The sequence below is a fragment of the Colius striatus genome, chromosome 7 (genome assembly GCF_028858725.1).
Source record: "Colius striatus isolate bColStr4 chromosome 7, bColStr4.1.hap1, whole genome shotgun sequence".
Taxonomy (NCBI): domain Eukaryota; kingdom Metazoa; phylum Chordata; class Aves; order Coliiformes; family Coliidae; genus Colius; species Colius striatus.
Genome location: NC_084765.1, coordinates 26,211,206 through 26,233,714, shown reverse-complemented (window position 1 = coordinate 26,233,714; position 22,509 = coordinate 26,211,206). Strand labels below are relative to the sequence as shown.

Sequence of the window (22,509 nt, the reverse complement as noted above, 5' to 3'; positions counted from 1 at the left end):
GATGGATAGTGGTTTAGTGAGCACTTCTGCAACTCCCTCAGCATCTTCGGCTGAATCCCATCTGACCCTATCGACTTGTGTGTGTCAGTGTGGAAGAGCAGCTGGCACACTATTTTCCCTTGGACTAAGGGGGCTTCATTCTGTCCGATGCCCCTGTCTTCCACATCAGATCCTCAGAACCATCCTGTTCTTTCTGTTAAAGAAAAAATATGCTGCAGAACACCCACCAGATGGAGCTGGCGATACTAAAAAAAGTGTTACTTATGAGCGAGAACCAAGTTGCCAAATGATGGAGGCAAGAAGTATTTACCATTAAAGATACCAAATGGATGTGGCACCAGTAGCTATGTATTTGGAATTTCACAAAGGAACTCAGTGTTGTGAATAAGAGAACTGATACATTAACAAAGCATCTAATGGAAGTCTGTCCTTCCCCCTTTTTAGAACTGATAGCAATTAAATTATCTCCTAGCAAGAAGCTTTCTCTGCCTTGGGAATCATGGAGCACAATAGGAAGCCTTGTTTCGTTATTTGGTATGTTGAATATGAACAGAGTTACAATGCACCTGCTACTCAGACCTTCTTTGTTTACCCAAGCAGGGAGTAGGCTTTGGACACCAGTTGTAGATATTGTCTTGTAGTGGGAAGCAGAAATAACCTACTTCGTTCCAGAGTTATGGCCCATTCTTTCTATTTTCAGATCAGTGGAGTTTTACAAGCTAGTATCTAGTGGTGCAGGTTCAAGGTTTCAATGCTTACTTGTATTTAAATTACTCATTTTATGTATTATTTCATTGTCCATCTGTCTCCTTTTCTTCACTGTCCTTTCAAGTTCTTGTTATTAGCTAAGAGACATTCTTTCTTTCAGACTTTCTTTTAGTTGTTGGTGGATAATGGAAATGTTCTGAATTTCTTTTAACTAGTTGTGTTTGAAAGCACAATATTGTATTGAAAAAAGTGGTATACCGAGTACTGAAATTATTACAGTTTTTTACGTAGCTGAAATGAAAAACAAAACTCTTGTTACCATCATAAGATCCTGTCCTCACTGAAATCTTTGTAAAAAGCCTCTTTACTTTTAACATTGTGAAGCTGCAACTGATTGCCATCTATATTTATACAGTATTCATTGAAGTCATCTGACGTGAATCTCATTTTTTTTGGGAGGGCACTGCTACTTCTGGTTCTACTTCTGAAATCCGTTTTTCTTCCATTTTGGATCTAGGGTCACCCTGCTCACACTCACAAGGCCCACAGCATCTTTCCAGTCTGTCCTGCACAACAGATTCTTGGTGCTCCCCTCTAGCTCCTAGTACATAACTTTGAAACTGTTATTACGTTAATAACCATAGGAGATAAATGTTTCACACTGTATTTAACAGGAAATATTTAAAGACATTTTATTTACCACATCTAATTATTTGACTACAAACACAGTGCTTGGAAAATATGAAAATATAGGGAAAAATTAAGACAATTCCTCAACAAGATTGATTGTAATGGTCATCCAGGGATGAAAACTCTGTTAATACTTTTAATCATTTGTCAGTCTGGGCTAATAGGTATTTTACTTAACTACAAGGAAGTGCTTTGTTTTGTAGACAAGTCTGAGTGCAGTGAGAAGTCCTTGCTCAGGGCTGATGATACACAGAAAATGGAGAAGGTTGCAGCAAAGCGATCTGTAAAATAATCACATAAAATGCAGTTTAATCCTTTCTGTTATCTAATTTGTTGTATTACTGTGACTGTAGGAACTGGAAAGTGTTCTAGTTTTCTATGAATCTAAAAGGAAAGTTACTTATAAGTGTGCCGAGACCAAATGAACATAATCGTAATTAATTTGTTGTCATTATTCTTAAAGTAGAATTGAAATCCTTGAAGACTTGGCTTTGTATCGAGAGGAATGTAGGACAATATGACTGAGTTGCTGGCACATTTATGTTGTTCCACATTGTCCTAGTTTCAACAGATAAGAATGAAATTTAACTCTGGGACAGAGTTTTTCTTCCCAGTAGCTTGTATAGTACTGTATTTTGGATTTAGAATGAGAATGCTGTTGATAATACACTGATGTTTTAGTTGTTAAGTAGTGCTTCTCCTAAGTCAAAAACTTTTTAGTTTCCTATGTTTGGTGAGCAAGGAGGTGCGCAAGAAGCTGGGAGGAGGCATGGCCAGGACAGCCTACCCAAACTAGCCAAAGGGCTGTTCCTCACTGTAGGACCTATGCTTAGTATGGAAACTGGGGGGAGCTCCCTGGGGTGGTGGCTCCTTGGGGATTGAGTGGGCATCAGTCAGCAAGTGATGGGCAACAGCATTGAAAAATACCACACATGGTACTTAGTGGTACTTACTTTAACTGGGGTTAAAACCTGACACATAGCTATTACTGAGGATCTCCATAATTTTCTTCCAAGCTTCTTCTCTTTTTTTCTTTGCATACTGCTAATGAGAAGGAGTTGAGAAATGCACGGGGTCCAAGCATGACCAGCTATCTATGTCAAACCATGACACTTCTTTAAAAGTAATCAGGCAGATACAGTTCCTGAACTCATCAATTCCAGAGCTAAATTCCACTTATAGGAGAGGGAGCAGGTTTTTATTCCAGTTCAGAATTAACAATTGTAATTCATGCTATATAGTTTTGCATGTTGGGTTACTATCCAAAGTCTGGTGAATGTTTTCTCCTCTGTTGCTGTTAGTATTTGTTACAGACAACTTACATTGTATTGGGCTTTGAAGACAAATAAAATGAATAGCTAGTTGCTTTACTTCTTACAATGAACAAGAGCCCATGAACGATCTCTCTACTTGTTCACCGACTAGTCAGGCCATTAGCTAGAGAAATATTGTTTGTTAAGTACAACTTTTTTCTCCGCAGAGTATCTTTTTTTAAAAGTTTTTTGGAAATATTCCTGTTCCTCACAAAAATAAACCTTAGTAGTTTTACCGAAAATGTTGCTTTTATGGAAACTCAGATTTTGTATTCTCTACTGCACAGTAATAAACAAATATTGCATCATAAATCTGGGATCTTTTAATGGAAGGTGGCTGAACAGTTCCATCAGTATTACTGCACTCTCAAGCTTGTGAGAAACTAACTGGGCCTGGGCTTAGTTCTACTAATACTTACATTAGATCCCCAACCTCATTTTCTAGTATCTGCTCTGGAACTTACACAAATTTATTCAAATGAGGATCTATCTTCATTTTGTGTTTCAATATGGAAATGCTTTGTTTTTGTAGCTGTTTGGTGAGTTGACAAGTGTAACAGGTGTCAGATGAAAAGTAGTGATTTATCAAAAGTGAAATATTTTGCAATAACCATGTTTTAATAAACTTTAAAATAAATGCTGCTATCTTTAGAAAGTTTGCAGGAGGAGAGAGGAAAAAAAAAAAGCAAAATTGTTCTACATCACAGGTGCCTTTCTGAGATAAAGATATATTAGCCCAGTTTCCTCATCTGAATTGACTGTCTGAGGTCACACAGTACATTTTGAAGAAGCAGTTCATGGCAACATATAAATGTGCACATTTTTTGGAACCTTGCTACTAGTTCAGTAGGTAAGTGAAGAAGCCAGTAGAACCAAACATTGTAGAGAGTGAGGTTCTTTCCATTGTCTTGGTACTGTTCTGTAGCTGTATAATGATAGTAATCTATAGAGTATTACTAAGTAGTAAAAACCAATAGTAAAACATCACAGATATTGATTCAGTGATTCAGAGGCTTTGCACAGATAAGACAGAGATTTATCCCAAGTGAATGCCTAAACTATTTGTAGCAATTTAGCATCTAAATTCAGTATTCAAATGGAACCACTGCTTTGTTTTTAAAGAGCTTTTCTTACTCTGTTTTATGTCCCTAAAGCTGTTATGAAGTTTAATTTGCATACAATATTTTTTTATTCTTATTATCTTCGTAGTCCTATTTTTAGAATTCATGTTTTACTTCATATGTTAAAGCAACTGAAGTCCAAAATCGATTTCCATTCACTTTTCTTAGCTTGGATGACCTCATCATTTGCATAATATCAGGGTGAGACAAGAAAGTGATTTTTTTAGAGTGCTTCCAAACTGATTCTAAATGTGGCCCCAGCTCATTCAGCTTGGTTGGAAACTGAACATGTGATGCAGTAGTGAAGGGATACACTCTCCTGTTTTCAACTCCACTTCTTTGAGAACATCAGTAAGATGTTCTAATTATATTAGTAGGCGGTTTGCATGTGAAGTAAATTACTGTGCATGGAGATGAGGCCTACGACATGCCATCAAGGCCTGTATTTTCAAAAATACCTATTAATCTTGGTCTAGATCCTCACAAATGTTCACTGTGATTTATTTAGATAGTCTTATATGCTGGATAAAGACCTTTATCTGCTACAGTTTTAGAGAAGCCATTTGAGGCAACAAGAATCTGAAGAAATGTAATAACTCCCATTTGCTATTATAGGAGCTGTTGCTTGCTCAGTGTTTTTCAGAACTAGGTCAGGAATTCTCTGAGCTTGAGTAATCAAAATTAATGAGTTTCTTAAGAATATTCAAACCTTTAACCAACTACACTGTTCCTTATTTGTAAAATAATTAGCTGAATTTCTGTTATTAGTTATCTTGGTAATATTTACAGGAAGAAAAAAAAGAGAGCCCAAGTAGAAAATTATATTGATATACAAAGAATGAGTCTATTATCCTTTTCATAGAAGGTATTACCTAATGCCTTCTGACACAGGGTACATATCCACTACTACTAGTCCATGTATTAATCATGGATAAGAAAATGCACAGTCTAGTCAAGCTGGGACCTGTTACTGTTTTTCTCCAGGTGATCAACACTGCTGTCAGGGATACAGATGGAAAGAAAAAACAAAAAACCAACCAAAAAAAAGTGATGGGTCACACCTGGAGGTCCTTCTTATTTACATCACACAGATATGAAAAAGTAATTCAGCTTTCTTATGCCTTAGTTGTGCCCCTGTTTGTTAGAGATGAGAATGCTTCCTTGCTTCCAAAGGGTATTGAAGTTCAGGTTTTTAATGTTCAAGTCACTTGAATCTTAAATGGAAAGTGGTATAGAAACAGCTACTAAGCTCAAGGCAATATAATATAATACACTGTGTATTGGATACAATATAAGAATACACATATGTGAATACAATATGTGTATGCATATATTTTGTGCTATTATCAGCCATCATTTTCTTATATTGCTATTTCTTCATCCCAGGTAGTTTCAAACCAAGGAAAGAAACCGTGTAATTCATTTAGTTTTATTAATCAGATATGAAGTCACTTCTAATGGTAACTTGGGCTTCCTCTGGTACTGTTTGAAAGCACATGAATGTCAAACATGACGTGCTGGACAAATTTACCTGTAAAAATGCTCTTGCAATACCATGTTCTGTGACATAAGGTATTCTTCACTTCTAATGTAACACATCTGCTCACTTAGATGGAAACTGATTGTGCTTTAAATTGATATGTACCCCACTGTGCTTACAAACCCTCTGAAAACTATCACTCTGCTTGTTTGAGCAGCCTCTGATGTACTTGGGAGGCTACTTCAGGGAAAGTAACAATGTAGCTGCAAGAGAAAAACTCATGGTGTTCTTCTATGGTCAAATTAAGCCCATCCAGCTACAGACTGCTCCACTGTTAGTGCCAGGGATCATGTAGCCACATGGAAAATTGTTAAAACACCTGACAACTATCCATTTTTCTGCAAGAAGCCTTCAGCTGGCTTAGTCTGCAGTTCAATGGACTTCTACCTGTTGCAAAACTGTTCTTTTGAAATCTCTAAAGTTGCTGCATTAAGATAGCAGGATCATCAGCAATTCAGACTCCAAGTTATCCAGCTATGCTTCAGTTCAGCATAGTAATTCAAAACTGCTGAGATTAACCCATTATTTTCATTTTGAATTTTCATTTTGAATGTGTCTTTGTAGGGATCATGCTGTGATACAGAAGGGGCTGGTACAGTGTAACACCTTCAGTGTTCTGGAAAATGGGATTGACTGCACCCATGGGAAATTTGCAGCAATACCAAGGAGGGAGGTGTGTGTGACCAACACAAACTTAATAAAAATTACAACAGCAAATGCAAAGCCCACACATTAGCAGGACCTGTGGTCTTGATGAAAAGCAAATTGAAGATGAATCAACAGTCTGTCCTTGTAGTGATAAAGGCTGTGTAATGTGCTGTACACACAGCACAGATGAGAGAAATGAAGTACTATCTTCCTTTTGAGAAAAACTGAAAAATCTCTCAATGGGAGGCCATCGGGATGACTAGGTTATGGAAGCAGCTGATATAAACATAGGCTAGAAGAGCTGTGTTTGTTCAGTCTGGAGAGGAGAAGGCTAAGGAGGAATTTAGTGGCAGTCTTCCACTAAGTGTTACAGAGAAGATGGAGACAAATTTTTCTCTGGGATGCATAAGGAAGAAACAATGTCTGTAAGTTGCAGCAGTGGAAATTCCAAAGGGGTGTAAGGAAAAAATTCCTCACAGTGCAGAACACTTGAGTGCTGCAGCAGGTTGCCCAGAGGCCTGGAAACACTGTCCTTGGGGGTTTTCAGCACTTGGATGGACAAAGCTCTGAACCGCTTTATCCAACTTTTAAGTTGCACATCCTTTGAACAGGGTGTCAGACTAGGTGAGCTTCAAAAGTCATTTCAACTTAATTTTTTTTAATGATTATATGAGCATAGGGAAGCTGAGTGTATCCCTGAGAGTGGGGAGGGTTTCTGCAGGTTCTATTCCCTAGACAGTTTATGGATATAAGACTACTGGCATGCACTTTGTTGTTTATATGATGAGTACAGATTATTTCTAAGAATAATAATTGGTGCCTAGTAAGCAGTTTATGGGCTTACTAACACAAACAGAGCTTATTTCTTTACCTTTTCTGTCTACATTTCTCATGATGTACTTAATTTCACTTTTGGCCTGTTTTTTTTGCTTGCAAGAGGAGAGAGGGGACACAGTTGTAAAATAAGAAAGACTTTTGGAATGACTAAACAGACAACGCTGAAGTATAAGTACCACAAAGTGATCTGCGGTTGTCTTCTGAGTTTTTTTAAGTGTAGAGTTGACTAGATAGAAATTCTTTTTGATAGATGTCACCTGGCAATTACATGCTGTCTGAGTTTTGCCATGTAAACTGTTACATTTTTAATCTAAATATGTTTTTTGTCTAGGTTACTATAGGATTGCTTTGTGGATATGTAGCTTACAGAAGAAGAAGTCAGCTTTCTTTGCCCACCAGACAGAAGTCCCCAACAACCTACATTGTGTTTCTTCTCATGGTAGGTAACCAGCACTGAACAATATTCCATCTACACTTCATTGCCTGCAATGAAGTTTTCTTAGAAACCAAAGAATCAAGAACTGTTGAAGTACATAATGGCTAAGAACTATAACTGAAATAAACAAAAAATGTATTGCAGTGTGTAACTGAAGTGTGAACTCTCAAAGGGACTTGAAGACAATGTACTCCTAACATCAGTTTTCTTGTGCATATAAAGTTTTAAAGAGTCTTGTAAAAATGATGTGAAATTCTCCAAATGCTTGTCATGTAGGGTTTGTTTTTTGTTTTTTTTTTTTTACAAATAAGAAACCCAATTTGCCTGAGAATTTACCATACTGCCAAGGAAAACCATCATGATTTCATGAAGTGCTCAAGCTACTTCAGAAACTGAAAATGTAGAACATTTGTATTTTTTTTCCTTTGTCTTTAGGGACACAGAGCTTGGGAATCTTTGGTTTGATTTCTATTCCTTCTCATAACTCCATTAATCTTATATTTCTCATTCATGTTAACAGTAAGGCTAGAAATTGTAGCTCTGAATATAACATGTAAAAATGACTCTGTAATCTCCACCTACAGTTATCAACTGACCAAAGAGAGTTTTGGTTTAAAAAGAAAATAAAAAGTGATTTGGAAGCTGAATGACACTAGTTATAGTGAAACTTGATAGAAAACCAGTTACTTGATGTGTAATTTTTGATCCTCCAGTATCTCTTTGACCTTCTGGACCTCAGTACGTTACTCTGTAATGTGATACTACGTTGTTGTACCCCACTATAGAATGTAGTCACTGCCCATTCTGTGATTATGTTGATAAATGTTGTATTTATTGTCATTAGATTCTCCTTTCCTTCCTTCCTTTCTTCCTTCCTTCCACCATCCTGTTCTATCTTTTTTTGTTTAAGTGTTACAAATTTAAAAGCGCTTTTAGCACAAATGGAGAAGCACTCAAAAGAGCAAGGCAGAAAAAATTGCAGCCTAATTCTTTGGTTCCTGGTAAAGACAAGGAAGAAGTCTCTAAAAATCTTATGGAAAGAGAGTGGTGGTGTTTTTTTATAAATCCAATAGACTTTATAATGGATTATGTTGGTGCAGTGGAGCATTTTGTTTCTTCTAGATAATAATGAAACCTAGCAGTTGTTTTGTAGCTTTCTGTTTGTGACATAAAAGTAATGTACTGCCTCTGTGATCTGCATGGTTCATGACCAGTGCATCTGAATGTGTAGATGCGGAGGGTAGAGAAAGCTGGAAAATGTTCAGTGTGAGGAAATGAGAAAAGGCAAGTGTAATGCTGTTAATAGACCACTGAGAAGCCAATATAACCAAACAGTAGTAGTTCTTCAAATGTTAAACATTTTTGGTTTTACAATTTAGTGCATGCAACACTCCAGAATGAGGAGCTTTTGTACTTAACAATTTTAGTTTCATGTTGTTCTTTCAAAAGTGAATCTACTGCTGCAAAATGGTCTGATTTGAAAAATAAAGCACTTCATCAATATTCAGGAAACTTGTTGCTCCTTTCCTTTCCATTGACTATAAAATGTTATCCGGCTTCATTCTACTACAGCTCATTTTAGGTAGTCCCTCCTATCTGCAGATTATTGTGCACAACTATGAGATGTTATTCTGATTCCCTGCTGGTTTTTATATGCACTACAATGAGAGAAAAAGCTTGGAAGAGGCTGGGTTTTTTTAAAATTAAAAATATCTTAAATAACTACACTGGCTCTCTTAAGCTAACCATCTTGGAGAGAGTAGATAAATGGATTAACAGGATCAAATCATCTTTAAGAGTAATTTTGACATTTCCATTTGTTTTCAGTTTTTGAGAGTAGCAGGTTTATCCTGACAGAAACAGAATAAGAGGTGGGTTTGTAAAGAAATGAAGGACTTAAAAAATTATAATGGTTTGCAGCACTGCAGTGATTTCAATCCTGGCATATGTTTATGTCCTTATGCAGGAAAATTCTTGTTGAAGTGGAAGATGGATTTGCTTGTGGGGACATTTGTTTAGATGTTTTGGTAGCAAGCACAACATAACTATGACACCAGTTATACTATTGCATCAGTATAGGCTAGGGGTTGCACCAGTACAGGCTGGGGGTCGAACTGCTGGAGAGCAGCTCTGCAGAGAAATACCTGGGAGTCCTGATTGATAATAAGCTAAACATGAGCCAGCAATGTGCCCTCGTGGCCAAGAAGGCCAATGGCATCCTGAGATGCATCAAGAACAGTGTGGCCAGCAGGTCAAGGGAAGTTCTTTTCCCCCTCTACTCTGCCCTGGTGAGGCCTCATCTGGAGTCCTGTGTCCAGTTCTGGGCTCCTCAGCTCAAGAGGGACAGAGAACTTCTGGAGAGTCCAGCACAGGGACACCAAGATGATCAGGAAAGTGGAACATCTTTCATATGAGGAAAGGCTGCGGGAACTGGGGCTGTTTAGTCTGGAGAAGAGGAGACTGAGGGGGGATCTTATTAACATTTACAAATATCTAAAGGGTGGGTGTCAGGGGGTTGACACATCCCTTTTTTCTATTGTGGCTAGCAACAGGACAAGGGGTGATGGGATGAAGCTGGAACACAAAAAGTTCCACTTAAACATAAGAAAACACTATTTCCCTGTTCAGGTGAGGGAGCCCTGGCACAGGCTGCCCAGAGGGGTTGTGGATTCTCCTTCCTTGGAGGTCTTCAAGACCCGCCTGGACATGTTCCTATGCAACCTGATCTAGGTGACCCTGCTTCTGCAGGGGGATTGGACTAGATGATCTCTAAAGGTCCTTTCCAACCCTGCCTTTCTATGATTCTATAACTATTTGTGACTATTTTGAAATAAGCGTTTTTGGTAAAGCATTTATGTAGCACAAAACAGAATACCAGGAGTTCCTGTTCTTAGCCTAATTAATGAATATCCTTCATGGAATGTAGGGTTTTTTTAAACACATGACTGTTTGAATTTCTGTATTGTACCAGAAATGTCAAAGGGCACCGATATACTTCTTTTTTACAGAAAGAATTCTTTTATGATATCTCCTTAAAGAAAGAAAGTGGGTTTAGTTTCTGTTCTGTAATCAGAATTTCTGTGAAAAATCTCACAGTTAGTGTAATACGCATATTAAATGCAAAGTGAGGAAGAAGTAGTTCTACATGCCTTTTACATTACAGTCTTTATACAGGTATAAGCCTGTCTTACCCCAGTCTGTGTAAATAACATTCATCGGATTATGCACTACTGCTTTCCGTATTTAGTTTGACTACAGAAGTGAGTGGAAACATTTCAGCTGTTGTGGTGGACCGTAGATCAAAGCTTTAAATCTATCACATTTTTCTGGTGTTTTTTTTTAAGATGACATCAGACATCTCTGATGTGATGTTATAGAACAGCTCTGATGATAAACAGGAAGAGCAATTTAGTCCATTTTAGATTTTCTATAGACTGAAACAACTACATATGTCTTTAACCAAACTGTTCACTTTTTTAAAAGCACATTATGATAGAACCTTTGAGCCATGAATGTTTCTATGACTGCAGATGTTAAATTTCTGTGGTGTGGTATCTATAGGGTGTCCAGGTGCTTATGTCTAGTATGTTACTTTTGTGTACTTCGACATGGATCTGCCCTACTCTTCCCAGGGACCAGGTTGTCAAGGATCTTGAAGGTGATCTTGCAAGTGAAGTGTGCCTGCCCTCCACTTGCTCTTTTTGAGGATATACTGTCTTGTGTTTTTCATAATTTAAGTTTGACCAATTTGATTGTATTGCAGAACATGAAAGGTGATGGATAGATGTGTCATTTTATTTCAAGGGTTGTTCAGTTTTAAAATCAGTTTAAGGGTCTTTCACTTCCATACTGTGCCAGATACTGATTTGTTAACTGCATCCTGTTGCAAGAGATTACTTAGTACTCTTTCTTTCCCCAGTGCTGATTTAAAGCAGATGGTTACACAGATCTGATTTAGACCCCACAAGCCACTGAATCAGCTCAACTGATGAAGTAGAAAACTCCAAAGTGATACAGAAGCATTCAGTAACAATGTTTGTTTAAAATGTTTCCTAATGTGAGACTGCACTCCTAAAACCACAAGCTCTCTTAGAAAAATCAATTAAACTTGTGCTTCTAAATCATGGAACCGTTGAAAGCCAGTATGGTGCATGCTTTAGGTCTCCTAGTATAGTGAAAAACACCCACAAAGTGTTACATAAATAAAGTGGGGACAAGAACATCAGCAGAGCTTAGTTGTCCAATTTTTCAACTGGTGTTAGTATTCAGCAGCATCTATTGCATCAATTGCTGGAAGTCTTTCATCCAGCTCTTGGATGAGAACATTTCTTGGGTACCGATGACTTGTGAAAATCCAGTGTTGTCCTTAAAATATACCAAAAACAAGGAGCTCAGACAAAAGTCTTAGAATCACAGATTCAAAAGGACTGAGTTAATTCATTCCTTATTCAGATTCTATGTTGTGTCTTGGAGAACAGATTTGTGTTCTGAACTTCTACTTTCTGAAAAGCATGTCCCCAATTTTGGCCCTCACCAAAATATTGTTAGTCATCCTTTCTGAGTAATACAGTGCAACCTTGCTTCAGGGAACTGTACTATCATAAGATGATACCTCTTTATGAGGTGACATCACAGATAGTGACTAGGATGTACCTCTGTTTCATTCATTGCATTCAGACACATGCTGTGGCTGAGGAAGAGGAACTGTCTAAAGGAACCTTGAGTATTTTTTTCTTTGTTCCTTGATGACGTTCCTGTTGAATTTGTTTAATCTGCAATATAAAATACAGATGTTCAGCATATGCCTTTATCTGAATGTCCTTCAGCTTTGTTCACAATTACCAAATTAGATGCTAGATCAGGAGGGCATATTCTCAGCACATCAAATCTGTCAGTGTTGACAGAAGTGATTGCTGTAATAGCTACCACAATTTGAGAAAATGTCCCAGAATGTAGCAATGACTTTTATAAATAAAAAAAGGCAGGGTTGGGCAAATCAACTTCCGGTATAACTAGAAGTAATTTGTTTTGTTTCAAAGATCACAGCAGTTTAAACTCACAACGGGGCAGGTTTTGACCCAGATATTTTACTTCTGCCAAGAACTCAATGATACAGTGTGGAACACCATGCAGTAACTGCAATGTTTTGCTGCTAACTGACCAGATAGAATGAAGAGACCCTTTTGGAAGGCAGATATACATGGAATTTATGAGGCACCGCTTCGTAAAGTAGCTTGTCTGATCACAGCTCCCTTTAAGAGTAGTCTGTCCATACTCTATTAGCTTACTGTCTTTGCCAGATTTTTGTATTCTATTTGACAGCTTCTACCTCAGTCTTGTTCTCTTAAGCCAAGCCATATCTTAAAACAATATCACACAACAGCTACTGTCAAAAACTTGTCAAAAATGCTCATTTTACTTTACTTGGTTTTGCCTAGGTTTAATGCATGGTAAGAAAGGAAGACCTCTTCTGTGACCGTTTGGTGCCCATGCCCTTCTCTATACATTACATTAAGTTGATCCCACAAACTGTTTGCACTAATTTAATAGAAGTGATTTTGCTGTAGAGCATGAAATTTTTACTCTCCCATTTCCCAACACAACTTTAACTATGTTGTGAGCTGTCATCTACTTATCTATGCCAGCCTGAGAAAAGTCTTTGTTATGGCTGTGCTGACCAGAGCAGCAGAACTAAGGCATCTCCATCTATCAGCCTCTTCCACTTTTCTTTTGGTTTAGATTTTGAGCACAATTTTCTGTGCCACCTCTAACCAGATGCAAGTAGGCATCATCTTTATTGAGGGACAAAGGGATAAATAAGTCAATGAAAAGTATGACTGTAAATCCTGTAAATTAGTGATTCCTGGCATATCTCACAACTAAAGATCATCAGTTCCTGTGTATATTTCCGGAATATATCTCTAGTTTCTCTGTGCTGTCATTCATTTTCTTTTCTAAACTAGGCTTCCTAAAATATTCCTGGTTTATGTCCAAGAATGCAAATCTTCTGAAGCCAATTAGATATTTCCTAGTCAATAATAAATTCATTGTTCTTTTAAAACACCTTGTCTCCTCCTCACTTTTTGTTTATTCTCTCCTAACCTTTTGCTTTCATTCTGCATATTCAGGCAGAATAGTAAAAGAAGTAGAAGTATTGAGATATTACTAAGAATTGATGAAGATAATGTACACCATACCTTATCTGCCATGTCCCTCTCATCCTGAGACCTGCTGTAGGCACACTCAGCAGCAGCAGTTGCCCTTTAGAATTCCACCAGGCCTCTAACCTATAGTCTGCTGAGGACCATCTGCTCATTTCATGTGCCTTTCTTCTGATGCCAAAATAATTTCCATGTGACTTCCCTGTGCTTTGCACAAATAAAACCTTTTGGGCTGCTGCTTTTAAAGTGGATTTACCTTCAATCACCATTTATTAAATCTCTGTCCATTAAAAACCATAGCTTGCAGAAGCTGTGTGCATTAAGCCTGATTATAGAGTCACTAGAGAAGGGGAAGGGAGGCAGTGGTTTGTATCAGTGTGTTGCTTTGTTTTTCTACTAGTCTAACTGTCTGGTAGCACTTGTGCCAGGGTACATATCAGAACAAGAGTCTTATGATTTGACTTTGATCTTGTTTTATACATCTGTCTCTATTTAAGCTGCAACTTAATGATTGTTGGATTCAGGAAAAAAAACTGCTCAGACTACGTGATTAAAATCGGAGTTTTCATTGGTGCTGGGATACTAGCTCCATTATGGAGGGTAAGGGCCAGGGCACTAAGAAAGGCCGAGGAGGAAAGTTTACAGGTTCCTTACGGAGGATGAGTGGCTCCTTCAAACGCACTTCATTTAAGGGCTCAGCATCTGGATCACAGAAGGTAAGTCTGCAGTTACTCAAATAGTATAACTGAGGGAAATGACTGAAGACACTGTTGCCACTGCCCGTCCCCCCATCTACCTGCCCCCACTCCCCCTCCTTTTATTTAATAGCTGGTACCATTGTAAATGAGAACAATTGTGTTTCCCTCTATGCTCTTTAAGACTTGGAAGTATTAGTCACAGTCATTGCAACATGAATCTTGTTCCTGTTATGGGAGTTCTTTCACAAGCACACTGTCTTAAGGGTCTTTGGGTTAAATATCACTAAAACTTGTAATTGTTCCTCTCCATAGTCAAAACTTTATTTTGATGACTATTGATACTTAATGTTAATGCTAAATTTAGATGCAGTCAATGGAAAGACTGATAGGATGTATGAAGGATTTTGCTGTGATTCACTGGACATTTATGGCAGACAGAGTCTACAAGAAATACAGTTTGTGGTTAGATCACGTGCTGTGCAGTATAAGAATGAAAAAGATGAGGAGAAAGAATGTGAAGTGATTGCTTTGCAGTGTGCAAGCTCACTCTGTTGTCATAAGCTTGTATGTTATAGATGATATATTAAGAATTTGCTTATTATTTCATTTTTCAGTTGTGAAGAGAGTTTAAATACATCTTTTGTCCATGGATTGATATGTTAATTTGAAACAAATATAGATTAACTGCAGCTGAGGATCAGCTAGAGTCCATCTCAACTGACCTTTTTCAAACTTACTTCATTCAAATAATGATAAATTGCTTTTGTCTTCTCTTCCATTTCCTCCAACCTTCTTAACTCTAATTTCTGCTGATTGTCATAATGTTAGAGTCAGATTCTAATTAAAGGGGTGAAAGGAAGTCTGAAGGAACATAACTGAGCGAAAAACGTCTGGCAGCATCTTGGAGGAAATTAGTCATTGACACACAGGCAACTAAATATGTATTAAAATGGTTTTTTCCTTAAAAGGATTCCCCTGTGTGATGTGAAATATTGGTCATGATTATCTGTGAACGCAAGAAAGAATATATCTAGGTTTGGACAACTGCTTCAGCAGAGATTGATGGTCATGTGCCATCACCAAGTGAATAGCAAACACTATATATGGATCAAGTCACTTACAGGGATGTATTTTATGTACTAACTGGGGACCATGACCCTTTGACAAAAAGGTTGTCAAGTTGCATGCAATATTACAAGTCCTATTACAGACACTGAGTTCTAGAATTGAAAAAAAAAACACACCAAAAACCAAAGAAAAAAATAACCAACAAACAAAAAACTTTATCCCTGTCACCAGAGCCAAGCCTGACCATTTAAAAGAAAAAATGGAAGGCTTCTTTGTGGTGGGTTCAGCTTTTTTCTCTTCTAATAGATGTAAAGCAAAGTGGCACATTGAAATGTTTCAAAGATTTCCCCTTTCAAATGTGGGGTTATATATATATCATTTAAATGTGACAAATCAGAATAGTAAATCGATAATGCGGGCATAGTGCCCCAGGTGCAATCAGCTTTGTTTTTTTTAATGTCCCCAAGCCTATCTTGATATTGAATAGCCTACAGAATTTACTTCCTGAATGGAATAAAATCAGAGTAAGATACTCAGATAAATATTTTTCATCTTGTTCCACTAATCTCATAGGAAAGACTAGTCAAGTGAAGGCAGAAGGAACATAGTACAGATTTTGCTTTTCTTAACAAGGTTTGACTTCTGATTATAAAAATAATGTTGTCTTTTAAAAGCTGTAAATTCCTTTCAGTACTTGCTTGTGTTATTCATCCTAATTCTTTTTGTGCTTATTTGCATTCATGTTCATTTTGGGAACAAAAACTTTACATTTCATGAAAAAAAAAGATTTCTAGAGTTGGATTTAAAAAATAGACTTTCAGGCTTATGTAGTAGACTAGGAGTGTTACTTCTGCTGAAAATTCCATTAGTTGGCTTTTTGAGGGTAAAAGCATGCTGTCAGCACACAAGCAAGTGGAAGTGATCATCTCTGGGCGCAAGTATATCTCGAGGCAGGAAATCTGGGCAATCTAGGCACTGTTGTGCTTGACAGTGTTTTTGCTAATGATACAGCTGAAAACAGGGATTGAAACCAGTCGTGAATGCGCCTGTTTTTTAGGTGTGTAGTGCTTTGGGGTATATCTGGAAAACCTAGGCAGGAAACTGTTAAAGCCATATGATTTATAATGAAAATTTCACCTACCGCTCTAACAATTTTGCCTTTTTACCACTTTCACAGGCTCTTTTTTAATGAACAATGTGTAACACTGTTCCTGGTCCATGATTTTAACTCCCATTTTTTAATGCAGTAGTGATGAATAGCAAGAGTAATTAAAATGGTCAAGTATCTCTGCTCGGCTCTCTGCTCTGCTTAGCTTTCCCATGTATTCCCCTAATTTTGACAGCAGTGCTGTAGAGGAAGATTACATTTTACTTCTGGAACAGTTTTGCAAAAACACATGTTGCTACCTGCTCTACAGTTAAAGGTATTATTCTCTGCCTTAACAGAGAGCACTGCAAACAAAATGTGAACGCCATAGTGTTTGAGGAAAGGAGTACATTTGTGTGTATGGGCACTTACAGCTGCAGTTTGGTTTTGTTTCCCATAAACATCTCAGTTTATTAAAAAAAGGAAGCAGCTTATCTGGGTGTTCATCACTGGTCTGTCATTCTCACTAATGGGAATTACTTCAAGTTACTTTTGTGGTACTAAACAGTGCTTTCATCTGTGCTTACCATCTCCATTGACTTGATCTAAATGCCTTTAAGAGTTACCTACTATGACTCATTTTCTCTTTAGATGAAGAGAAAAACGTTTTATTGAAATAGCTTCTCTTTACATGTTCTTTCTGTTTGCCTATAATTCTTCCATGCTTGTAAATTCTCTGCAATCATCTGTATCATCTGTATGAGGATGTACTTAGTACAAGCCTTCCAGATGCTCAGATTTAAGCTTTTATAGAGATACTAATATATTTTTAATTGCTTTATTGCTCATATCACTGTCTTCTTCCTGGCTATGAAATGTGATGCAAGAAATAACAGTAAGATCTAAAAAAAATTTTTTAAAGGATATTAGAAAAAAAATTAAAGAATATTTTATCAACAGCACTACTATAGAAAGTGTAATGCATCTTTTACTTTTTTTTTTTTAAGATAGCTCAGTATTACCCTGTGATTCAGTAGAAAAGCTTTCATGAATTATTAGGTAGAAAGATTATTCAAAGGCAAATAACTTGTTCCGGGTTTTGTAAATAGCCAGACAAAATAGAGAAAAGATGGAAAATGATGAGTATATTCTCAGAACAGTGATAATTTATCTTTTAGATAGAAAAATGGTTTTATCTCCCCTTTAAGTCACTGTTTTGATCTGCCTTATCATTTTTAACAAAGCTTGAAAATTAGTACAAAATCCCTTGAAGTTAGTTGCAGTTGTTAAATTGTATACTTTGTGTGCTTTTTTATGGTAATATTAAACTTTTAACAGGAAAAAATTGTTAACAGGATGAATTTACTTTCTCTTCTTCAACTATTTGTCAAGCAGCTGTGATTTCCTTCAAATTACCATACCTTTTGATAGTTTATAACAGATTAGCTCATGGACTTACCTGCAACTGGTTAATATTATGGTTAGGATTAGATCAAGCACTTGGTAAGACTAAAATAATTTTCCTACACATTCTTCGTGAGAATTTTTTTTTCCCTGAAATTTCTGCTGTGACTAAGAAACTCCTTTTCTGCAAACATTTTGGCCATTGTCTCAGTGGTTCAGGAGATAACATTGCTGTGTCTCTTGCAGTTTGTGGAGTCGGTTGAGTGAGGTAAATAAGGAAATAACTTGACTATAATAATTTATTTCTCTCTACATACAGCAGAGCAAATTCAGTATCCTCTTCGATGTTTAAAAAATATTGGGGCGATACTCAAACTGTCATCAAAGGTAGATTTTCATGTCCCTGAGGAAATACAGAAGTAAACTGCTGTCAGGAGAACTGTCCAACAGGTTATCAGTTGCCCCTTCTCAAACAAACAAAAAATGTACTTAGCAGCATGTGATGTCTGGTACAGACTCCCAGACTCAGTGACAGCAGCACAACCTATTCAATTCTGTTTAATGAAAAGAAAAAAATGTCAACGTAGAGAAAACTATGACTATCACAGCAAAATCAATACTGTAGCTGTGTAGCAACTATAGCTAGTAAAAGACACTGAAAGATGTTATAGGTGCAGGTATACATTTGTCCAGTTTTGATAGACCTTTTCTATTTCCATATGCTGTGTTACAAAGAGCATTCTGTTGGCTCTTGTATTGAACAGCCTTGCTGAACCAACACTGACTTAGTTTAGTGTTGATTTGGTATCTTAATGTCCTTCAACAAACTGGATAAGAGCATTGTGAAAACCAGTCCATAATAGGGTATGTGTTAGACAGTACCAGCTGATCTGAATAGGAATTGGAAATAAATCCTTTAACACCTTAAGCAGAATGTACAATTGGCCAAGTGAATTAGAAGGCTTTTGTTTTGCTGTGACACACCATCCAAAGAAAGAATATCAGTGAGAGGAGGATTTTTTTCTAATTTGAAACGTAGAACTAAATAGGTCTCCTTGGCATGTCCATGATATTTTTCTTGACATCCTCTAAGTTTCTTCTCAAGACAGACATTGTAAGGTATAGCTTCTATGAATCTCTTTTTTGTCAGGAACTATTCATAGGAGATTGAATCTGTGTTCTGCAGTTACGAGTCACTCAACATAGCTAGGCACACAGTATTGCACTGAACCCCATCTCTACAAGTCAATTCACTGCAGGCATCCAACAGAAATAGATGATGTCTGCATATGGTGAGTAATATGTGATCAGTAGCATGAAGGAAAGGTTACCACAGAGGCATGGAATCTTATGTTCAAGATAGAGTGTAAGCATGGAATCGGAGACAAGACTTCTTGCACTGTATAGCAGTTAAAGCCTCTAACCAAAATGCTGCCATGTGCAACCATTATGTCATGATGGCTTCCAGCAATGAGATTGTCACGAGCTTTGCAGGAGTTTTTTGACATGCTTAGTGTGTTTGAGCCCCAATGTTTGTCAAAATTTTGAAACTGATGATAACTGCTACTTATAAGGAGCATGCAACTTAAAAGGTTCGTGCTGCACCTCTTACCTGTTCTTGCTTAACAGCATCTGTCCACTGAAGATCTGCAAACAAGCCTTATACAGTTCTGAGTAGGAAAAAATCAGAGCAGAAAGCCTTCAACAATTTTTACTTTGAATGTAGTTTTATAGAAAAAAATCTGTCCAGTGTGGCTGCTTGTTAAAAACTGAAGCAGATGCTTCTCATGGATACTGCAAACCCCTCTCTGACTTTCAGAGAGTAAGAAGCAGACATATAAGAGTGCTTCTGAGGCAGTTAAGGATTTTACAGTAGCAGGAGATACCCAGAATTTGACTTTAAGTGGTACCGTGCTCCAAATGGTTACTCCTTTGTTTGGCCTAGAAAACATTGGTGTGGATAAAAAAAGGAAACCAAATTTTGCTGGAATGCTGTATTAATTCATGTCTCTTGTAGTGATAATCAGTTAGTTGATTTTGCAACGAAGGATAAAGATTGGGGTACTTACTGCTCTCCAATCCCAAGACTGAAGAATCAACCGTTGCCTTAATGAATAGAACCTTTCTTGTGCTTTTCCATTTCAGACTCTGCATTTGTACAATCTATCACAAGTGATGATTCTTTTAAATTAGTCAATTCTTTAAAATGAGATGAAAAACAACTGGCAGAAAGCGTTGAAAAGGAGCCCCTTCACAGGCAATGTGGTAGATAGGATCAACAGTTTAATTCCACAGTTGTGTTGCTAGCTATGGCATCCATCCTAGTTTGTGAATTTGAGCAACTCACTTTCCCTCTCTTCCCTTTCCATGTGTCTTGTCCACTTCATATAAATAGTTTTCTATTGTATTTGGGCCCCAGTGTCCGGTGCAACTTCTGCAACCTACACTAAGGAAAAAGTTAGAAAACCTGGAGATTGTTAAAATGAACTTTTTTTTTTTCTTCAGAAAGCTGGTTTAGTGTTCCCCTGATAATATGTGCCTCGTACAAGCCTTCAACTAACTAATCTGTGATACAGGAATTGATTATGCAAATCCTCCTCAGGGTTGCCAGACATCGATTTTCTTACGGTATATATAACTGCAATAAACATACTCACTTGGAAAAATGGAAATTAAGCCAATCCATGGCTATCCAAAAGTCTGGAAATGGAGAATCAAAATCCATGAGAGGCAGACAAACAGCAAAAGGGAAAAATCAACATACACCAGCAAAGAGCAAGGAGAAGAAAAATATTCATTCCTAGAATGCAGCTTGCCAAACAGCAAACTTCCACGCGTTGAGAAGGTGCAAAGGCACATTTTGCTTCTATTTATATAGCTTTTCCAAATTCTCAGGTAAAACAAGTAAATACTGTCCAAAATTCTAAATAGGTTTGAATTACCCAAGAAGAGACTAACTGATGTTTTTTCAAAGTCATTTCCAAAACATAAATATAATTGCAGATTGTTAAATACAGTCATGTTGTGTATAGCTCAAGGATTTAGTGCAACAGCCTTTCACATCTGGGTGGCAGAGCTGTATAAAGGCTGAATGGAAGGGTTTTACATAGCTTCATATCTGATATAAAACTGTCTATCTGTCTGACTCATAATCAGCTATAAAAATGGTTGATTGTTCTCATATTTTATCCCATATGATTTCTTAGATAGCTGGGAGGGAGAGAAGGAAAGAAACAAGAAAAAACTCCAAACCCTGTTAATTCAAATAAAAAATGTGCAATGAGAGAAACTACTTAAAGGATTGCATTTGGACTTCAGTTTTACCTCCCAATGTGTACATTATTTTTTGTGTTGTGAGTACCTTGATCTGCCCTGTACTTTTGACAGTTGTTAGCAGGCAAATTATTGACATTAAGCAGTGGAAGTGCCGTAGATTTGGACACCTATTTAAGCACTAACAAGGGTGGAAAAAGCCAGTTTGTCCTTGGAAGTGGCATGAAGAGGAGAGTGAAATAGCAGAATTTTAAGGTACTTATTGGAGAGGAGAGGAGAGGAGAGGAGAGGAGAGGAGAGGAGAGGAGAGGAGAGGAGAGGAGAGGAAAAGGCATCAAAGCCAGTATTATAAAAACAACAGATGGATCGTCAGCAGATGAAAATGAGGGTGGAGAGGATTAAAAACAGGTAGCAGTGGCTGTGAGAGGCAGTTGTACATGCCAGATTGTCAAAGACAGAGGCAGGTTCAGGCAATGCTGTGGAAGGAGCAGTTGACCAGCTGAAGCAGGTCAGGTTGCCCAGACATAATATGAGGAGGCTGACAAAAGGGAGCCAATGAAGGACTTTTGCAAATGTTGGGAAAGACCAGTGGCTGCTGAGGAGATGCTGTGCACATTGCAAGAGAGAATGGGAGAATCACAGATCAAAGACCAAAGATCTTCGTCCTCACCACTTAGGCTATGCTATAAAACTAAGATAGTGTAATCTGCGAAATCAGTCTTAAATCCAAATGAATAACAAACAAATGTACTTTGATAAATAATTGTGACATTTGATAAATAATTGTGACATAATTAGAGAAGAATCTTGCATTTAACAAAGCAAGGAGACTGCAGGCACAGATAATTTCTGTAACTATGACAACTGATTTCCCTCACTCTCCTGGTACAGTCTCATCCAAAACTGAAGAAACTGATTAGAATATTTTTAAAGGTTATCTCATAATCTTTGATGGATAATGCTGACCTATTCCATAACCATGTGATCCGATAGGAGTTTCTCTAGAGTCTGCAGATTCTATAAACTGAATGCAAAAATATAAGAAATTACTCCTTTAGAAACCTAGCTCACCTAGTAGGGCTTTTATACTTCCTTAGAAAATACTACACTCACAATGTTGATTTTGTTTTATTAAAATTCTGCTACAATCCTAAATATTCCGCATTAAGCCTCCATCAATGAGATTGTATTAGATGTTTTTAACTGGATTCATTCCCTACTACTGAAGATGGGAAATTACATGGCCTCAAACTTTCCATAACAGAACATTCAGTAGTGCTAGGAGAATATATTTTTCTTTTTCTTTTGATGTCAATAGCAAGCTATCCAAGCAAATTTTTTTACAATCACAATAAAAATTAACTAATCAACTGATTACAGTAACAGTATCTCTTCTAAACATAAGTGCATTAAATTTGAAGGATGAAGTTGAAAGTAATTTCGCCACATAATCATTATCCCCTGCTTTCTTCAACCTGTTTATGAAGATGTGTTGTAAAACAGTATCAGCTTGCATGGTGTCCTC

General features: G+C 37.2%; 1 protein-coding gene across 1 annotated transcript in view; it reads left to right on the top strand.

Moving 5' to 3' along the window:
• Window positions 1-7,272: 7,272 nt before the first annotated feature.
• Window positions 7,273-22,509, top strand: part of TRPM1 (transient receptor potential cation channel subfamily M member 1) — an 85,329-nt gene continuing 70,092 nt past the window's right edge. Inside the window, exon 1 of the mRNA XM_061999113.1 lies at window positions 7,273-7,296. Coding sequence (XP_061855097.1) covers window positions 7,294-7,296 — 3 coding nt within the window. The 5' untranslated portion in view covers window positions 7,273-7,293. The remainder of the gene's footprint in view (window positions 7,297-22,509) is intronic.